General features: G+C 49.5%; 1 protein-coding gene across 1 annotated transcript in view; it reads left to right on the top strand.

The window, feature by feature from the left end:
* Window positions 1-11221: 11221 nt before the first annotated feature.
* Window positions 11222-17657, top strand: part of LOC120998351 (arylacetamide deacetylase-like 4) — a 46973-nt gene continuing 40537 nt past the window's right edge. The window contains exon 1 of the mRNA XM_040429021.1: window positions 11222-11424. Coding sequence (XP_040284955.1) covers window positions 11251-11424 — 174 coding nt within the window. The 5' untranslated portion in view covers window positions 11222-11250. The remainder of the gene's footprint in view (window positions 11425-17657) is intronic.

The raw sequence follows: 17657 nt of genomic DNA, 5'->3' as shown, positions 1-17657 counted from the left end.
AGGGGTGGAAGAGATAGAATGCACTAACGCACAACCACTTATTTTTCCTGATGATGAGGACATGGGAATACCACCTCAGCACGTCTCTGATGATGACGAAACACAGGTGCCAACTGCTGCGTCTTTCTGCAGTGTGCAGACTGAACAGGAGGTCAGGGATCAAGACTGGGTGGAAGACGATGCAGGGGACGATGAGGTCCTAGACCCCACATGGAATGAAGGCCGTGCCACTGACTTTCACAGTTCGGAGGAAGAGGCAGTGGTGAGACCGAGTTAACAGCGTAGCAAAAGAGGGAGCAGTGGGCAAAATCAGAACACCCACCGCCAAGAGACTCCGCCTGCTACTGACCGCTGCCATCTGGGACCGAGCACCCCAAAGGCAGCTTCAAGGAGTTCCCTGGCATGGCACTTCTTCAAACAATGTGCTGACGACAAGACCCGAGTGGTTTGCACGCTGTGCCATCAGAGCCTGAAGCGAGGCATTAACGTTCTGAACCTTAGCACAACCTGCATGACCAGGCACCTGCATGCAAAGCATGAACTGCAGTGGAGTAAACACCTTAAAAACAAGGAACTCACTCAGGCTCCCCCTGCTACCTCTTCTGCTGCTGCCGCCTCGGCCTCTTCTGCTGCTGCTGCCGCTGCCTCGGCCTCTTCCTCTGCCTCTGGAGGAACGTTGGCACCTGCCGCCCAGCAAACATGGGATGTACCACCAACACCACCACCTGCGTCACCAAGCATCTCAACCATGTCACACGGCAGCGTTCAGCTCTCCATCTCACAAACATTTGAGAGAAAGCGTAAATTCCCACCTAGCCACCCTCGATCCCTGGCCCTGAATGCCAGCATTTCTAAACTACTGGCCTATGAAATGCTGTCATTTAGGCTGGTGGACACACACAGCTTCAAACAGCTCATGTCACTTGCTGTCCCACAGTATGTTGTTCCCAGCCGCCACTACTTCTCCAAGAGAGCCGTGCCTTCCCTGCACAAACAAGTGTCCGATAAAATCAAGTGTGCACTGCGCAACGCCATCTGTGGCAAGGTCCACCTAACCACAGATACGTGGACCAGTAAGCACGGCCAGGGACGCTATATCTCCCTTACTGCACACTGGGTAAATGTAGTGGCGGCTGGGCCCCAGGCGGAGAGCTGTTTGGCGCACGTCCTTCCGCCGCCAAGGATCGCAGGGCAACATTCTTTGCCTCCTGTCTCCTCCTCCTCCTACTCAGCTTCCTCCTCCTCTTCTTCCACCTGCTCATCCAGTCAGCCACACACCTTCACCACCAACTTCAGCACAGCACGGGGTAAACGTCAGCAGGCCATTCTGAAACTCATATGTTTGGGGGACAGGCCCCACACCGCACAGGAGTTGTGGCGGGGTATAGAACAACAGACCGACGAGTGGTTGCTGCCGGTGAGCCTCAAGCCCGCCTGGTGGTGTGCGATAATGGGCGAAATCTCGTTGCAGCTCTGGGACTAGCCGGTTTGACGCACATCCCTTGCCTGGCGCATGTGCTGAATTTGGTGGTGCAGAAGTTCATTCGCAACTACCCCGACATGTCAGAGCTGCTGAATAAAGTGCGGGCCGTCTGTTCGCGCTTCCGGCGTTCACACCCTGCCGCTGCTCGCCTGTCTGCGCTACAGCGTAACTTCGGCCTTCCCGCTCACCGCCTCATATGCGACGTGCCCACCAGGTGGAACTCCACCTTGCATATGCTGGACAGACTGTGCGAGCAGCAGCAGGCCATAGTGGAGTTTCAGCTGCAGCACGCACGGGTCAGTCGCACTGCGGATCAGACCCACTTCACCACCAATGACTGGGCCTCCATGCGAGACCTGTGTGCCCTGTTGCGCTGTTTCGAGTACTCCACCAACATGGCCAGTGGCGATGACGCCGTTATCAGCGTTACAATGCCACTTCTATGTCTCCTTGAGAAAACACTTAGGGCGATGATGGAAGAGGAGGTGGCCCAGGAGGAAGAGGAGGAAGAGGGGTCATTTTTAGCACTTTCAGGCCAGTCTCTTCAAAGTGACTCAGAGGGAGGTTTTTTGCAACACCAGAGGCCAGGTACAAATGTGGCCAGACAGGGCCCACTACTGGAGGACGAGGAGGACGAGGATGAGGAGGAGGTGGAGGAGGATGAGGATGAAGCATGTTCACAGCGGGGTGGCACCCAAAGCAGCTCGGGCCCATCACTGGTGCGTGGCTGGGGGGAAACACAGGACGATGACGATACGCCTCCCACAGAGGACAGCTTGTCCTTACCTCTGGGCAGCCTGGCACACATGAGCGACTACATGCTGCAGTGCCTGCGCAACGACAGCAGAGTTGCCCACATTTTAACGTGTGCGGAATACTGGGTTGCCACCCTGCTGGATCCCCGGTACAAAGACAATGTGCCCACCTTACTTCCTACACTGGAGTGTGATAGGAAGATGCGCGAGTACAAGCGCACGTTGGTAGACGCGCTACTGAGAGCATTCCCAAATGTCACAGGGGAACCAGTGGAAGCCCAAGGCGAAGGCAGAGGAGGAGCAAGAGGTCGCCAACGCAGCTGTGTCACGGCCAGCTCCTCTGAGGGCAGGGTTAGCATGGCAGAGATGTGGAAAAGTTTTGTCACCACGCCACAGCTAACTGCACCACCACCTGATACGGAACGTGTTAGCAGGAGGCAACATTAAACTAACATGGTGGAACAGTACCTGTGCACACCCCTCCACGTACTGACTGATGGTTCGGCCACATTCAACTTCTGGGTCTCCAAATTGTCCACGTGGCCAGAGCTAGCCTTTTATGCCTTGGAGGTGCTGGCCTGCCCGGCGGCCAGCGTTTTGTCTGAACGTGTATTCAGCACGGCAGGGGGCTTTATTACAGACAAACGCAGCCGCCTGTCTACAGCCAATGTGGACAAGCTGACGTTCATAAAAATGAACCAGGCATGGATCCCACAGGACCTGTCCATCCCTTGTGCAGATGAGATATTAACTACCTCCCCTTAACAATATATTATTCTACTCCAGGGCACTTCCTCATTCAATACTATTTTTAATTTCATTTTACCATTATATTGCGGGGCAACCCAAAGTTGAATGAACCTCTTCTCTGTCTGGGTGCCGGGGCCTAAATGTGTGACAGTGGCCTGTTCCAGTGGTGGGTGACGTGAAGCCTGATTTTCTGCTATGACATGAATACAGATTCTGCGCTGACATAAGGCCAGATTCTCTGTTACGGGACCTCTCTCCTCTGCCTGGGTGCCTGGGCCTAAATGTGTGACAGTGGCCTGTTCCAGTGGTGGGTGACGTGAAGCCTGATTCTCTGCTATGACATGAAGACAGATTCTGCGCTGACATAAGGCCAGATTCTCTGTTACGGGACCTCTCTCCTCTGCCTGGGTGCCTGGGCCTAAATGTGTGACAGTGGCCTGTTCCAGTGGTGGGTGACGTGAAGCCTGATTCTCTGCTATGACATGAAGACAGATTCTGCGCTGACATAAGGCCAGATTCTCTGTTACGGGACCGCTCTCCTCTGTCTGGGTGCCGGGGCCTAAATGTGTGACAGTGGCCTGTTCCAGTGGTGGGTGACGTGAAGCCTGATTCTCTGCTATGACATGAATACAGATTCTGCGCTGACATAAGGCCAGATTCTCTGTTACGGGACCTCTCTCCTCTGCCTGGGTGCCTGGGCCTAAATGTGTGACAGTGGCCTGTTCCAGTGGTGGGTGACGTGAAGCCTGATTCTCTGCTATGACATGAATACAGATTCTGCGCTGACATAAGGCCAGATTCTCTGTTACGGGACCTCTCTCCTCTGCCTGGGTGCCTGGGCCTAAATGTGTGACAGTGGCCTGTTCCAGTGGTGGGTGACATGAAGCCTGATTCTCTGCTATGACATGAAGACAGATTCTGCGCTGACATAAGGCCAGATTCTCTGTTACGGGACCGCTCTCCTCTGTCTGGGTGCCGGGGCCTAAATGTGTGACAGTGGCCTGTTCCAGTGGTGTGTGACGTGAAGCCTGATTCTCTGCTATGACATGAATACAGATTCTGCGCTGACATAAGGCCAGATTCTCTGTTACGGCACCTCTCTCCTCTGCCTGGGTGCCTGGGCCTAAATGTGTGACAGTGGCCTGTTCCAGTGGTGGGTGACGTGAATCCTGATTCTCTGCTATGACATGAATACAGATTCTGTGCTGATATAAGGCCAGATTCTCTGTTATGGGACCTCTCTCCTCTGCCTGGGTGCCTGGGCCTAAATGTGTGACAGTGGCCTGTTCCAGTGGTGGGTGACGTGAAGCCTGATTCTCTGCTATGACATGAAGACAGATTCTGCGCTGACATAAGGCCAGATTCTCTGTTACGGGACCGCTCTCCTCTGTCTGGGTGCCGGGGCCTAAATGTGTGACAGTGGCCTGTTCCAGTGGTGGGTGACGTGAAGCCTGATTCTCTGCTATGACATGAATACAGATTCTGCGCTGACATAAGGCCAGATTCTCTGTTACGGGACCTCTCTCCTCTGCCTGGGTGCCTGGGCCTAAATGTGTGACAGTGGCCTGTTCCAGTAGTGGGTGACGTGAAGCCTGATTCTCTGCTATGACATGAATACAGATTCTGCGTTGACATAAGGCCAGATTCTCTGTTACGGGACCTCTCTCCTCTGCCTGGGTGCCTGGGCCTAAATGTGTGACAGTGGCTTGTTCCAGTGGTGGGTGACGTGAAGCCTGATTCTCTGCTATGACATGAAGAAAGATTCTGCGCTGACATAAGGCCAGATTCTCTGTTACGGGACCGCTCTCCTCTGTCTGGGTGCCGGGGCCTAAATGTGTGACAGTGGCCTGTTCCAGTGGTGGGTGACGTGAAGCCTGATTCTCTGCTATGACATGAATACAGATTCTGCGCTGACATAAGGCCAGATTCTCTGTTACGGGACCTCTCTCCTCTGCCTGGGTGCCTGGGCCTAAACGTGTGACAGTGGCCTGTTCCAGTGGTGGGTGACGTGAAGCCTGATTCTCTGCTATGACATGAATACAGATTCTGCGCTGACATAAGGCCAGATTCTCTGTTACGGGACCTCTCTCCTCTGCCTGGGCCTAAATGTGTGACAGTGGCCTGTTCCAGTGGTGGGTGACATGAAGCCTGATTCTCTGCTATGACATGAAGACAGATTCTGCGCTGACTTAAGGACAGATTCTCTGTTACGGGACCGCTCTCCTCTGTCTGGGTGTCGGGGCCTAAATGTGTGACAGTGGCCTGTTCCAGTGGTGGGTGACGTGAAGCCTGATTCTCTGCTATGACATGAATACAGATTCTGCGCTGACATAAGGCCAGATTCTCTGTTACGGGACCTCTCTCCTCTGCCTGGGTGCCTGGGCCTAAATGTGTGACAGTGGCCTGTTCCAGTGGTGGGTGACGTGAAGCCTGATTCTCTGCTATGACATGAATACAGATTCTGCGCTGACATAAGGCCAGATTCTCTGTTACGGGACCTCTCTCCTCTGCCTGGGTGCCTGGGCCTAAATGTGTGACAGTGGCCTGTTCCAGTGGTGGGTGACATGAAGCCTGATTCTCTGCTATGACATGAAGACAGATTCTGCGCTGACATAAGGCCAGATTCTCTGTTACGGGACCGCTCTCCTCTGTCTGGGTGCCGGGGCCTAAATGTGTGACAGTGGCCTGTTCCAGTGGTGTGTGACGTGAAGCCTGATTCTCTGCTATGACATGAATACAGATTCTGCGCTGACATAAGGCCAGATTCTCTGTTACGGCACCTCTCTCCTCTGCCTGGGTGCCTGGGCCTAAATGTGTGACAGTGGCCTGTTCCAGTGGTGGGTGACGTGAAGCCTGATTCTCTGCTATGACATGAATACAGATTCTGTGCTGATATAAGGCCAGATTCTCTGTTATGGGACCTCTCTCCTCTGCCTGGGTGCCTGGGCCTAAATGTGTGACAGTGGCCTGTTCCAGTGGTGGGTGACGTGAAGCCTGATTCTCTGCTATGACATGAAGACAGATTCTGCGCTGACATAAGGCCAGATTCTCTGTTACGGGACCGCTCTCCTCTGTCTGGGTGCCGGGGCCTAAATGTGTGACAGTGGCCTGTTCCAGTGGTGGGTGACGTGAAGCCTGATTCTCTGCTATGACATGAATACAGATTCTGCGCTGACATAAGGCCAGATTCTCTGTTACGGGACCTCTCTCCTCTGCCTGGGTGCCTGGGCCTAAATGTGTGACAGTGGCCTGTTCCAGTAGTGGGTGACGTGAAGCCTGATTCTCTGCTATGACATGAATACAGATTCTGCGTTGACATAAGGCCAGATTCTCTGTTACGGGACCTCTCTCCTCTGCCTGGGTGCCTGGGCCTAAATGTGTGACAGTGGCTTGTTCCAGTGGTGGGTGACGTGAAGCCTGATTCTCTGCTATGACATGAAGACAGATTCTGCGCTGACATAAGGCCAGATTCTCTGTTACGGGACCGCTCTCCTCTGTCTGGGTGCCGGGGCCTAAATGTGTGACAGTGGCCTGTTCCAGTGGTGGGTGACGTGAAGCCTGATTCTCTGCTATGACATGAATACAGATTCTGCGCTGACATAAGGCCAGATTCTCTGTTACGGGACCTCTCTCCTCTGCCTGGGTGCCTGGGCCTAAACGTGTGACAGTGGCCTGTTCCAGTGGTGGGTGACGTGAAGCCTGATTCTCTGCTATGACATGAATACAGATTCTGCGCTGACATAAGGCCAGATTCTCTGTTACGGGACCTCTCTCCTCTGCCTGGGCCTAAATGTGTGACAGTGGCCTGTTCCAGTGGTGGGTGACATGAAGCCTGATTCTCTGCTATGACATGAAGACAGATTCTGCGCTGACTTAAGGACAGATTCTCTGTTACGGGACCGCTCTCCTCTGTCTGGGTGTCGGGGCCTAAATGTGTGACAGTGGCCTGTTCCAGTGGTGGGTGACGTGAAGCCTGATTCTCTGCTATGACATGAATACAGATTCTGCGCTGACATAAGGCCAGATTCTCTGTTACGGGACCTCTCTCCTCTGCCTGGGTGCCTGGGCCTAAATGTGTGACAGTGGCCTGTTCCAGTGGTGGGTGACGTGAAGCCTGATTCTCTGCTATGACATGAAGACAGATTCTGCGCTGACATAAGGCCAGATTCTCTGTTACGGGACCGCTCTCCTCTGTCTGGGTGCCGGGGCCTAAATGTGTGACAGTGGCCTGTTCCAGTGGTGGGTGACGTGAAGCCTGATTCTCTGCTATGACATGAAGACAGATTCTGTGCTGACATCAGGCCAGATTCTCTGTTACGTGACCTCTCTCCTCTGCCTGGGTGCCGGGGCCTAAATGTGTGACAGTGGCCTGTTCCAGTGGTGGGTGACGTGAAGCCTGATTCTCTGCTATGACATGAAGACAGATTCTGCGCTGACATAAGGCCAGATTTTCTGTTACGGGACCGCTCTCCTCTGTCTGGGTGCCGGGGCCTAAATGTGTGACAGTGGCCTGTTCCAGTGGTGGGTGACGTGAAGCCTGATTCTCTGCTATGACATGAATACAGATTCTGCGCTGACATAAGGCCAGATTCTCTGTTACGGGACCTCTCTCCTCTGCCTGGGTGCCTGGGCCTAAATGTGTGACAGTGGCCTGTTCCAGTGGTGGGTGACGTGAAGCCTGATTCTCTGCTATGACATGAAGACAGATTCTGCGCTGACATAAGGCCAGATTCTCTGTTGCGGGACCTCTCTCCTCTGCCTGGGTGCCTGGGCCTAAATGTGTGACAGTGGCCTGTTCCAGTGGTGGGTGACGTGAAGCCTGATTCTCTGCTATGACATGAATACAGATTCTGCGCTGACATAAGGCCAGATTCTCTGTTACGGGACCTCTCTCCTCTGCCTGGGTGCCTGGGCCTAAATGTGTGACAGTGGCCTGTTCCAGTGGTGGGTGACGTGAAGCCTGATTCTCTGCTATGACATGAAGACAGATTCTGCGCTGACATAAGGCCAGATTCTCTGTTACGGGACCACTCTCCTCTGTCTGGGTGCCGGGGCCTAAATGTGTGACAGTGGCCTGTTCCAGTGGTGGGTGATGTGAAGCCTGATTCTCTGCTATGACATGAATACAGATTCTGCGCTGACATAAGGCCAGATTCTCTGTTACGGGACCTTTCTCCTCTGCCTGGGTGCCTGGGCCTAAATGTGTGACAGTGGCCTGTTCCAGTGGTGGGTGACGTGAAGCCTGATTCTCTGCTATGACATGAAGACAGATTCTGCGCTGACATAAGGCCAGATTCTCTGTAACGGGACCGCTCTCCTCTGTCTGGGTGCCGGGGCCTAAATGTGTGACAGTGGCCTGTTCCAGTGGTGGGTGACGTGAAGCCTGATTCTCTGCTATGACATGAAGACAGATTCTGTGCTGACATCAGGCCAGATTCTCTGTTACGGGACCTCTCTCCTCTGCCTGGGTGCCGGGGCCTAAATGTGTGACAGTGGCCTGTTCCAGTGGTGGGTGACGTGAAGCCTGATTCTCTGCTATGACATGAAGACTGATTCTGCGCTGACATGAAGCCAGATTCTCTGCTATGGCATGAAGAGACTGATTCTCTGCTGACATGAAGCCAGATTCTTTGCTATGGCATGAAGAGACTGATTCTCTGCTGACGTGAAGCCAGATTCTCTGCTATGGGACCTCTGTCCAATTGATATTGGTTCATTTTTATTTTTTTAATTTTTATTTTAATTCATTTCCCTATCCACATTTGTTTGCAGGGGATTTACCTACATGTTGCTGCCTTTTGCAGCCCTCTAGCTCTTTCCTGGGCTGTTTTACAGCCTTTTTAGTGCCCAAAAGTTCGGGTCCCCATTGACTTCAATGGGGTTCGGGTTTAGGACGAAGTTCGGATCGGGTTCGGATCCCGAACCCGAACATTTCCGGGAAGTTCGGCCGAACTTCTCGAACCCGAACATCCAGGTGTTCGCTCAACTCTAGTCATGAGCATGAGGTTAAACGCAGATGATTAACCTGACTGAATGTCAATAGGGCTAAACCTCGTGTGGATCAGCCACACATTCCCAGCAATGCAAGTACCGTATTTTTCACCTCATAAGATTACAGTTCAAATAGCCAGAGGCTAATAAGTTCCCGTTTAAGGTCTATTTTAAAACGTAACATTTACTTCTTTATTAAAACATCTATGGGAAGAAAAAATAAATAAATAAAAAAAGAAAATGCAGCTTGGCTCTGGGGTAATATGATAATTATATCATTGTTACTGCTTATATTTGCAGTCTCTTTTCCTGTATTTTTCTTTTCCCTATCTTTGGGGATCGGATATAACTCTATTTTTACCTATCTGTTAATATGGTGAGATATCTGCTCTCTGTCTCCATATACCTGTCTAAGATTATTTTCCTATGATATCCTTTTCCTCCCTTCCTTCCTAGTTTGCTGCTAGGTTAGAGTTTCCCCTGCCGTTTGTGTCCATGTGCGCCGTGCCTGCAGTACACTAACACATGGATACAGAGTCACAGCTGCACTTGCCTAAAACCTAAATGGCAGCTCCCCCAACATGTTTCACCACTACTGTGGCGTCTTCAGGGAATGGAGCTACTATCATAAGACGCACTTTCCCCCCCCCAAAGTGCGTCTTATGGGGCGAATACTATTGAGCGCTTCCATTATGGAAGTGTTCATAGTACCGGAGGACCAGAAAGTGGTGAAGGCTCTGTACTCACCGCTTCCCGGTCCTCGGCTGTGAAGGCTGCGCACAGCGTGAGGGCGCTCTGTGACCTCACGCTGTGCGCGCCAGTTCACAGCACAGCCGACAGAGGAGAAGGAAGAAGATCGCGGGCGGTGAGGAGCGGCGGCGTCCAGGAGCGGTAAGTGCTTTATTTATTTTGTGATCTGAAACTGGGGTCTGCTGCATTATGGTTGGGGGCTACATTATGGCTGGGGACTGCATTATGGCTGGGGGCTGAATTATATATGACTGGGAGCTGATTATATATGACTGGGGACTGATTAACATATGGCTGGGGGCTGATCACATATGGCTGGGGGCTAATATGAGGCATGGAGGACTAATATGAAGCATGGGGGTCTCATCTGAGGTCTGATTGGGGGTCTTCTTTATATTGGGCTCTTATCTAAGGTCTTATTAACATTGGGGATCTGATTGGGGCTGTGAGCTGAGGTCTGATTAATATTGGGGGTCTGATTGGTGGTCTTACCTGAGGTGTAATGAAAAATATTTTTTTCTTATTCTCCTCCTCTAAAACCTAGGTGCGTCTTATGGGCCAGTGCGCCTTATGGGGGCGAAAAGTACGGTAGTTACTGAAGCAGACATGTCAGGAGAGGTTACAGGTCCTCATTAGTGATGAGCGAACTGAAGTATCCGAAGTGGACTTCGATCCGAATTTCAGGGAAAATTAGATTCCCGGCAAGCCGAATTCCTCGTGCTTCGTGGTAACGAATCAATTTACCCTGAAAAAAAAAATCATAGTCACCTCATCCATTTGAGCGCGAAGAGGCCACCTCGGCCATCTTGATTGAAGATCCCACACAAAATCTTGTGCACAGTGACGTATGACATCACCACGCCGGCCAGCGTGTTCTTTAATGAAGATGGCCGTGGGGTATTATTTTTTATATTGTTCACTGATTAACCCCTGAAAGCCCTAATTTTTTATCTCAGATGCTGCAATCAGTGATGAATGTGGCATATGAGGGGTTCAGTGACCGGGTTGGCGCAATTGCCGTCATTACGTCCGCTATTCACAAAGAACTGCGCTTCATGACGAAGTTATTCGTCACAAAGCAAATTTCTTTGTTAAATTCCACGAAGCAGCCGAATTGAAGTTTTCTTAATCGCTAGTCCTCATTAAGGGTATGATGACACGGCCAGGCTTCTGCATGCAGTTTTGGAAGCCAAAAACAGGAGTGAATAAAAAAAAAGAAGTTGTATCTGTCCTTTATCATTTTTCTCTTTTTATGATTCACTCCTGATTTTGGCTTCCAAAACTGCATCAGGAAACCTGAGTATGTGGCCGTTCCCCAAGAATAACATAGATTTATTGTCATGCTCGGGGTACATTAGTGATTCCTCCATTCTTGTCTACTCTAGACTGAACAGGCTTGATTGACTCCAGAGGGAGGATCTCCTTCTAACGACTCCTTGCTAGTCTCATGATTGTTACAGGATCCAGGAAGTACAAGGCTTCACAGTGAACACACAGTCAACAGTGACACAAGCGGCAATAATGCTTGGAGTAGTTGCTCTGCTGGGTGTGATCACCCTTTTTCTTGTGTTTTGTCTGCTGATATTTTCAGTGGTAACTTGGTATGAATCCTCGAAAGCAGAGATCCCGCCAGGAATTGCAAATCCTTCATTACTTAGAAACTTTCATATACTTTCCACTGGTGCGTTCATCCTGGTGAGTCTATGTCCTGAATCTGAGATCAAGAGATTTCTTTCACACTAGCGGCAGGACGGATCCGACAGTCTGTTCACCCTGTCGGATCCGTCCTGCCGCTATTTCACCGTGCTGCCGGACCGCCGCTCCGTCCACATTGACTATAATGGGGACGGAGGGCAGAGCTCCGGCGCAGCACAGTCGTTCGTGGTGAGAGGCCGCCGGACTAAAAAGTCAGACATGCAGTACTTTTAGTCCGGCGGCCTCTCGGCGTGCACTGCCATGCTGCGCCGGAGCTCCACCCCCATCCTCATTATAGTCAATGGGGATGGAGCGGCAGGACGGATCCGACAGGGTGAACAGCCTGTTGGATCCGTCCTGCCGCTAGTGTGAAAGTAGCCTAATTAGGCCATTGTTTTGCTGTGCTTTTGCTGGTATTCCTTTTGCACAATGTTGTTTAAATCCCAGAAATTCCCAGAAATCCAGGGAAAATTTTTGATGTGATTTTGTCACAAAGTTGCACTATTGAAATTTGCACGTAAAAGCCACAGTTGTGCAGTACCTCAATGTGGTAGACCAGGGATGCTCAACCTGCGGCCCTCCAACAGTTGTAAAACTACAACTCCCACCATGCCCAGCTAGGCTGTCTGGGCATGCTAGGAGTTGTAGTTTTGCAACAGCTGGAGGGCCGTGGGTTCGGCATCCCTGGCAGGTAGACAAATGTATTTTATACGCTGTGTTTGTTTCTATGTATGGAGGCCACCCTGACACCATGATGAACTCCGTTACAGTCAATGGAGTCCGACGAGTGCCATTTGTGTCCGTCATATGATGGAGCAGGCACTCTAGTCATTTTCTTTGTTCTGTTCCTGTGATAGAACAGAAAAATGTAAGAAATGTGAACACAGATTACAAAATTGAAATTAGTAAGGCAAAATCCTTTTCTATAATTTTTAGGGTGGTTTCACACTGTTTTTGCTTTTACAAAAACGCTTTTTTTTGTGTTGATGTTACATGCTGTCCACTGGAAAATTATAAAACACCTTATAAACACTGCTTTTCTGTACTGTTGTTTTAAGACAGTTTTCTGGCTTTTTTGGCTGCCCTGCCATTTTATTTAAATGGTTTTTATTGGGTTTCTAAGGCCTCATGCATACGACCGTATGTATTTTGCGGTCCGCAAAAAATACTAATGACGTCCGTGTGCATTCCGAATTTTTTGGAACAGCTGGCCCCTAATAGAACAGTTCTATCCTTGTCCGTAATGCGGACAATAATAAGACATGTTCTATTTTTTTGCAGAACAGAAATACAGAAACGGAATGCACACGGAGTACCTTCCATTTTTTTTGCGGACCCATTGAAAAGAATGGAAAAAACGGAACGAACACGGAATGAAAATTCGTTCACAACAGTGAAAATAAATTGTCCAGTAAAAAAAGCACAGATGCGACCAAGTAGATAGAGATGGCCTTGCGGTTCGCCTGGCGGTCGCTTCGCGGAGAACTTTGCTCCTTCGCGGTTCACCGAATGGGTGAACATATGGCGATGTCCGCCGGTGCCATATTCTTTTACATTGTGAAGAACTTTGACACATGACAGAGTGACAAACACTATTGGAACAAATAATTTCAATTGGTGTGATATACCAGTTGTCCCCCCCCAAAAAATGATTGAAACATGATGATTAAGGTATTGGCTGACATACCGGGTCTCACCCCACCTCTTTACCCCACCAGTCCTCATACCCATCCACCCACCATCATCCCTAAAATAACCACACCACTCTTCAAATGGATTTAATTGGCCACAGCAGCCATTTATTATTAACATAAATACATAACATATATAACATAAATAACATAACCACAGACGAAGGAGGTCCTGAAAGCCCCCAAATTGTCCACCTACACAACCACACGGCAAATCCACCTTGCCTCCAGCCGCAGTATACTAGCTCGGAGACACCCGGTGGTGGACGCCTCACCAAACCGAACAGGTAAGCCCCACCATGAGAGTCCAGCCCCCACCATAAGGGGCCCTCTCAACCTCAAATCCCGATCCGTAGTCCCAGCTTCCAGTACCTCCTGCCGCCTCGACTGCCATGACATACACTTCCTCGCACCAACAACAATCATCCCCTATAACCGCTTCTTATTGTTTTTTATATATATATATATATATATATATATATATTTTTTTTTTTATAAAGAACCAACCCTGACCATCCACAAAACACATCCTCCATCCACTACCCTACCTCTACCACCCCACTTCTTGCAACACACGGGAGGGTGGGTGGGAGTTTTTATTGCTCACAAAATGGCACCCCTCACCTTACACCACCCCCATATATAGCCCCCCCAGACTCCTCCCTTCCCAGCATCAATTTCAAATCCCTTAACCCTTAACCTCCTAGACCCTCACAGCCAAACCTAACCATGCTGGCCTACCCTTAGCTGCGCCCTATTCCGGCCATACTTGATTAAGGTATTGGCTGATATACCGGGTCTCACCCCACCTCTTTACCCCACCAGTCCTCATACCCGTCCACCCACCATCATCCCTAAAATAACCACACCACTCTTCAAATGGATTTAATTGGCCACAGCATTTATTATTAACATAAATACATAACATATATAACATAAATAACATAACCCTTAGCTGCGCCCTAGTCCGGCCATACTTGATTAAGGTATTGGCTGATATACCGGGTCTCACCCCACCAGGCCTCATACCCGTCCACCCACCATCATCCCTAAAATAACCACACCACTCTTCGAATGGATTTAATTGGCCACACCATTTATTATTAACATAAATAAATAACATATATAACATAAATAACATAACCACAGACGAAGGAGGTCCTGGAAGCCCCCAAATTGTCCACCTACACAACCACACGGCAAATCCACCTTGCCTCCAGCCGCAGTATACTAGCTCGGAGACACCCGTGGTGGACGCCTCACCAAACCGAACAGGTAAGCCCCACCATGAGAGTCCAGCCCCCACCATAAGGGGCCCTCTCAACCTCAAATCCCGATCAGTAGTCCCAGCTTCCAGTACCTAGCAAAAAAAGAAAAATGTAGCAGCACTACAAAGATATGAGTTGTTCCTTACTGTGGTGGTGCTCGCTGTGTCAGAAGCCAGTCCTTAGCTTCCCCAAATCCAGATGCAATTGTAACAGAAAACTGCAGCACTCTCCAGCCTTGATCTTTAAAGCTTTATTTCACCAATACAAATACGACGTTTCGATCAACGGCATGTGATCTTTCTCAAGCAATCTAACAATGTGAACTAAAAACCAGATACATATACCCTACTAAGCTGGTCACTTGACCTAATCAATTATGTAAATACACCATTAAAAAGACTGTGAGTACCGCCCCTTCCTCTGTTCGTCCTACAGTGGGGTAGACTTAATGTGTCATTCTCAAACATCATACACTGTGCATACATAAATATATACATAAATACAGCTCCATCAACTTACTGCGATGCAAAGTGTGAACCGGGGGAAACCGCCACTGAGGTAACTTCAACGGCATGTGAGGCCGATCGCATCACTGCCCTCGGCGTTCCTCCTTATCGAGTGCGCCTGCGTGTCTACTTCATGATGTCAGCCTCAGGACGCTTCACTGGTGCCATGGAGACCGGACGCCTCCCATCCACGTCACCACTGAAATGGAGTGCGCATGCGCACCCAGCCCCAGCGGCGATAGGATCCAGTGCCAAGTCTCCCGTCACTGTGTAACGCCCCTACGGCCGCTGCCATGGTAACCTTATGTATAGTGTCTTCTATCCAGAGCTTATAAACCAGGTTTCTATGTTATTATATATATTCTCTATATTCTACCCATAATGTGGGGCAAATCGGTCCATGATTATTATTACTGGGGGTTGATTGGACCTGGATGTTCACTTAAGTGACCTTTTAACAAGGAGAATATGAATGGCTACATGTACCAGGTGTCCACTACTCGTCCATAAATTAGGATTAGAGTACCCAGTCGCTAGGTTGAGTTTAGCCTCATGATAATTAATTCGGGGTCCATAAACTCATATGCATAGGGCGGCACTATTCAGTCCAGATCACAAGAGGTGATCACCACTTCTGTTCTAGAGTGAACCAGTGCCCACCCCCATCAAGCAATCGTGATGGTCACAATGGCCACACGTCTCCCCCTATTATGGGGTCGACACATATAGCCTGGGACCACCCCAAGCAGTTTTAGGGGGGCATACCCTCCAACCTGGAGGGACATCCGTCCTATATATCCAACCATTCAAACCTACCTAGTCAGGTAATAGGTATCCCCGTCTCCGGGTATACATCTATAAATCTGACCACTAGGTCATCTCATGTGATTCAACCCCCTCCTGAGCACATATACCATACGGCTGCTCTACAGGGACTGTGTGTCTCATTCTCCCATATATGGAGCAAGTAATGAAAATCATATGTTATAATCCAGTGTGTCTTGAATAGATCCAAAATTTGCCCCCTCATGGGGTGAATACAGAAATAGACCCAAAATATAGTTAAACAAAATTGGCTACCATTCGATTATCTATACTCTGTCACCTCAGTCCGCATCCCCAGGTCACACCCGCATACACAGTCATCTATAAAAAGAAGACAGAGAAATTGTGTAAATGTGAGAAAAATAAAAAGTTACAAAATTATTATAAATAATCTCAACCTGTCAGGTTGGGTACTAACTTCATTTGTTTAAAAAAATCAATTATACTTAGATAGAACATAGTATTAATAAACAAGTGTGGAGGCTACTTGACTCCGCATAGTCAGTAGAGTGAGCCAATCCTAAACTCCCTGTTGAGGCCTTTGGGTTCTGGACTGAATAGTGCCGCCCTATGCATATGAGTTTATGGACCCCGAATTAATTATCATGAGGCTAAACTCAACCTAGCGACTGGGTACTCTAATCCTAATTTATGGACGAGTAGTGGACACCTGGTACATGTAGCCATTCATATTCTCCTTGTTAAAAGGTCACTTAAGTGAACATCCAGGTCCAATCAACCCCCAGTAATAATAATCATGGACCGATTTGCCCCATATTATCGGTAGAATATAGAGAATATATATAATAACATAGAAACCTGGTTTATAAGCTCTGGATAGAAGAAGACACTATACATAAGGTTACCATGGCAGCGGCCGTAGGGGCGTTACACAGTGACGGGAGACTTGGCACTGGATCCTATCGCCGCTGGGGCTGGGTGCGCATGCGCACTCCATTTCAGTGGTGACGTGGATGAGAGGCGTCCAGTCTCCATGGCACCAGTGGAGCGTCCTGAGGCTGACGTCATGAAGTAGACACGCAGGCGCACTCGATATGGAGGAACGCCGAGGGCAGTGATGCGATCGGCCTCACATGCCGTTGAAGTTACCTCAGTGGCGGTTTCCCCCGGTTCACACTTTGCATCACAGTAAGTTGATGGAGCTGTATTTATGTATATATTTATGTATGCACAGTGTATGATGTTTGAGAATGACACATTAAGTTTACCCCGCTGTAGGACGAACAGAGGAAGGGGCGGTACTCAGTCTTTTTTAATGGTGTATTTACATAATTGATTAGGTCAAGTGACCAGCTTAGTAGGGTATATGTATCCGGTTTTTAGTTCACATTGTTAGATTGCTTGAGAAAGATCACACTGATCGAAACGTCGCATTTGTATTGGTGAAATAAAGCTTTAAAGATCAAGGCTGGAGAGTGCTGCAGTTTTCTGTTACAATTGCAGCTTCCAGTACCTCCTGCCGCCAACAACGCGCAACTTGACCCCCACCCACCTGAAGCTTGCGCGTTCCTGCACACACCCAAGGCTCTTTCAATTCCATCCTGCAACCCCAGTGACCATAAATCAATGCCCACTGCGTTCAAATGAACTCCATCCTTTCTCCAGAACTCCCCCACACCGTCCTCCAACTCCCTATGCCTTACTGCAACCGCTCCGTGTCTCGCCACAAACTTCCCGATAGACTGTGAAATTTAATCCGAGCCTTGTTGATCCTATCGACCGACCGTGCCTCCCTCCATTTCCTACGAGGCACAATGTCAGACCACACCACCACTATTCCGGGAAACAGCGACCAAAGCCTCAATAAATCATATTTAACGTCCCGAATCAAGTTACGCACCGGCGTGACTCCCAAATCATTCCCCCCACAATGCACCACCAGCACATCTGGGGCCCGATTCAAACGCACAAATCTATGTACT

The sequence above is a fragment of the Bufo bufo genome, chromosome 1, assembly GCF_905171765.1.
Source record: "Bufo bufo chromosome 1, aBufBuf1.1, whole genome shotgun sequence".
In the NCBI taxonomy this organism is placed as follows: domain Eukaryota; kingdom Metazoa; phylum Chordata; class Amphibia; order Anura; family Bufonidae; genus Bufo; species Bufo bufo.
This window is presented reverse-complemented; position numbering and strand designations above follow the sequence as displayed.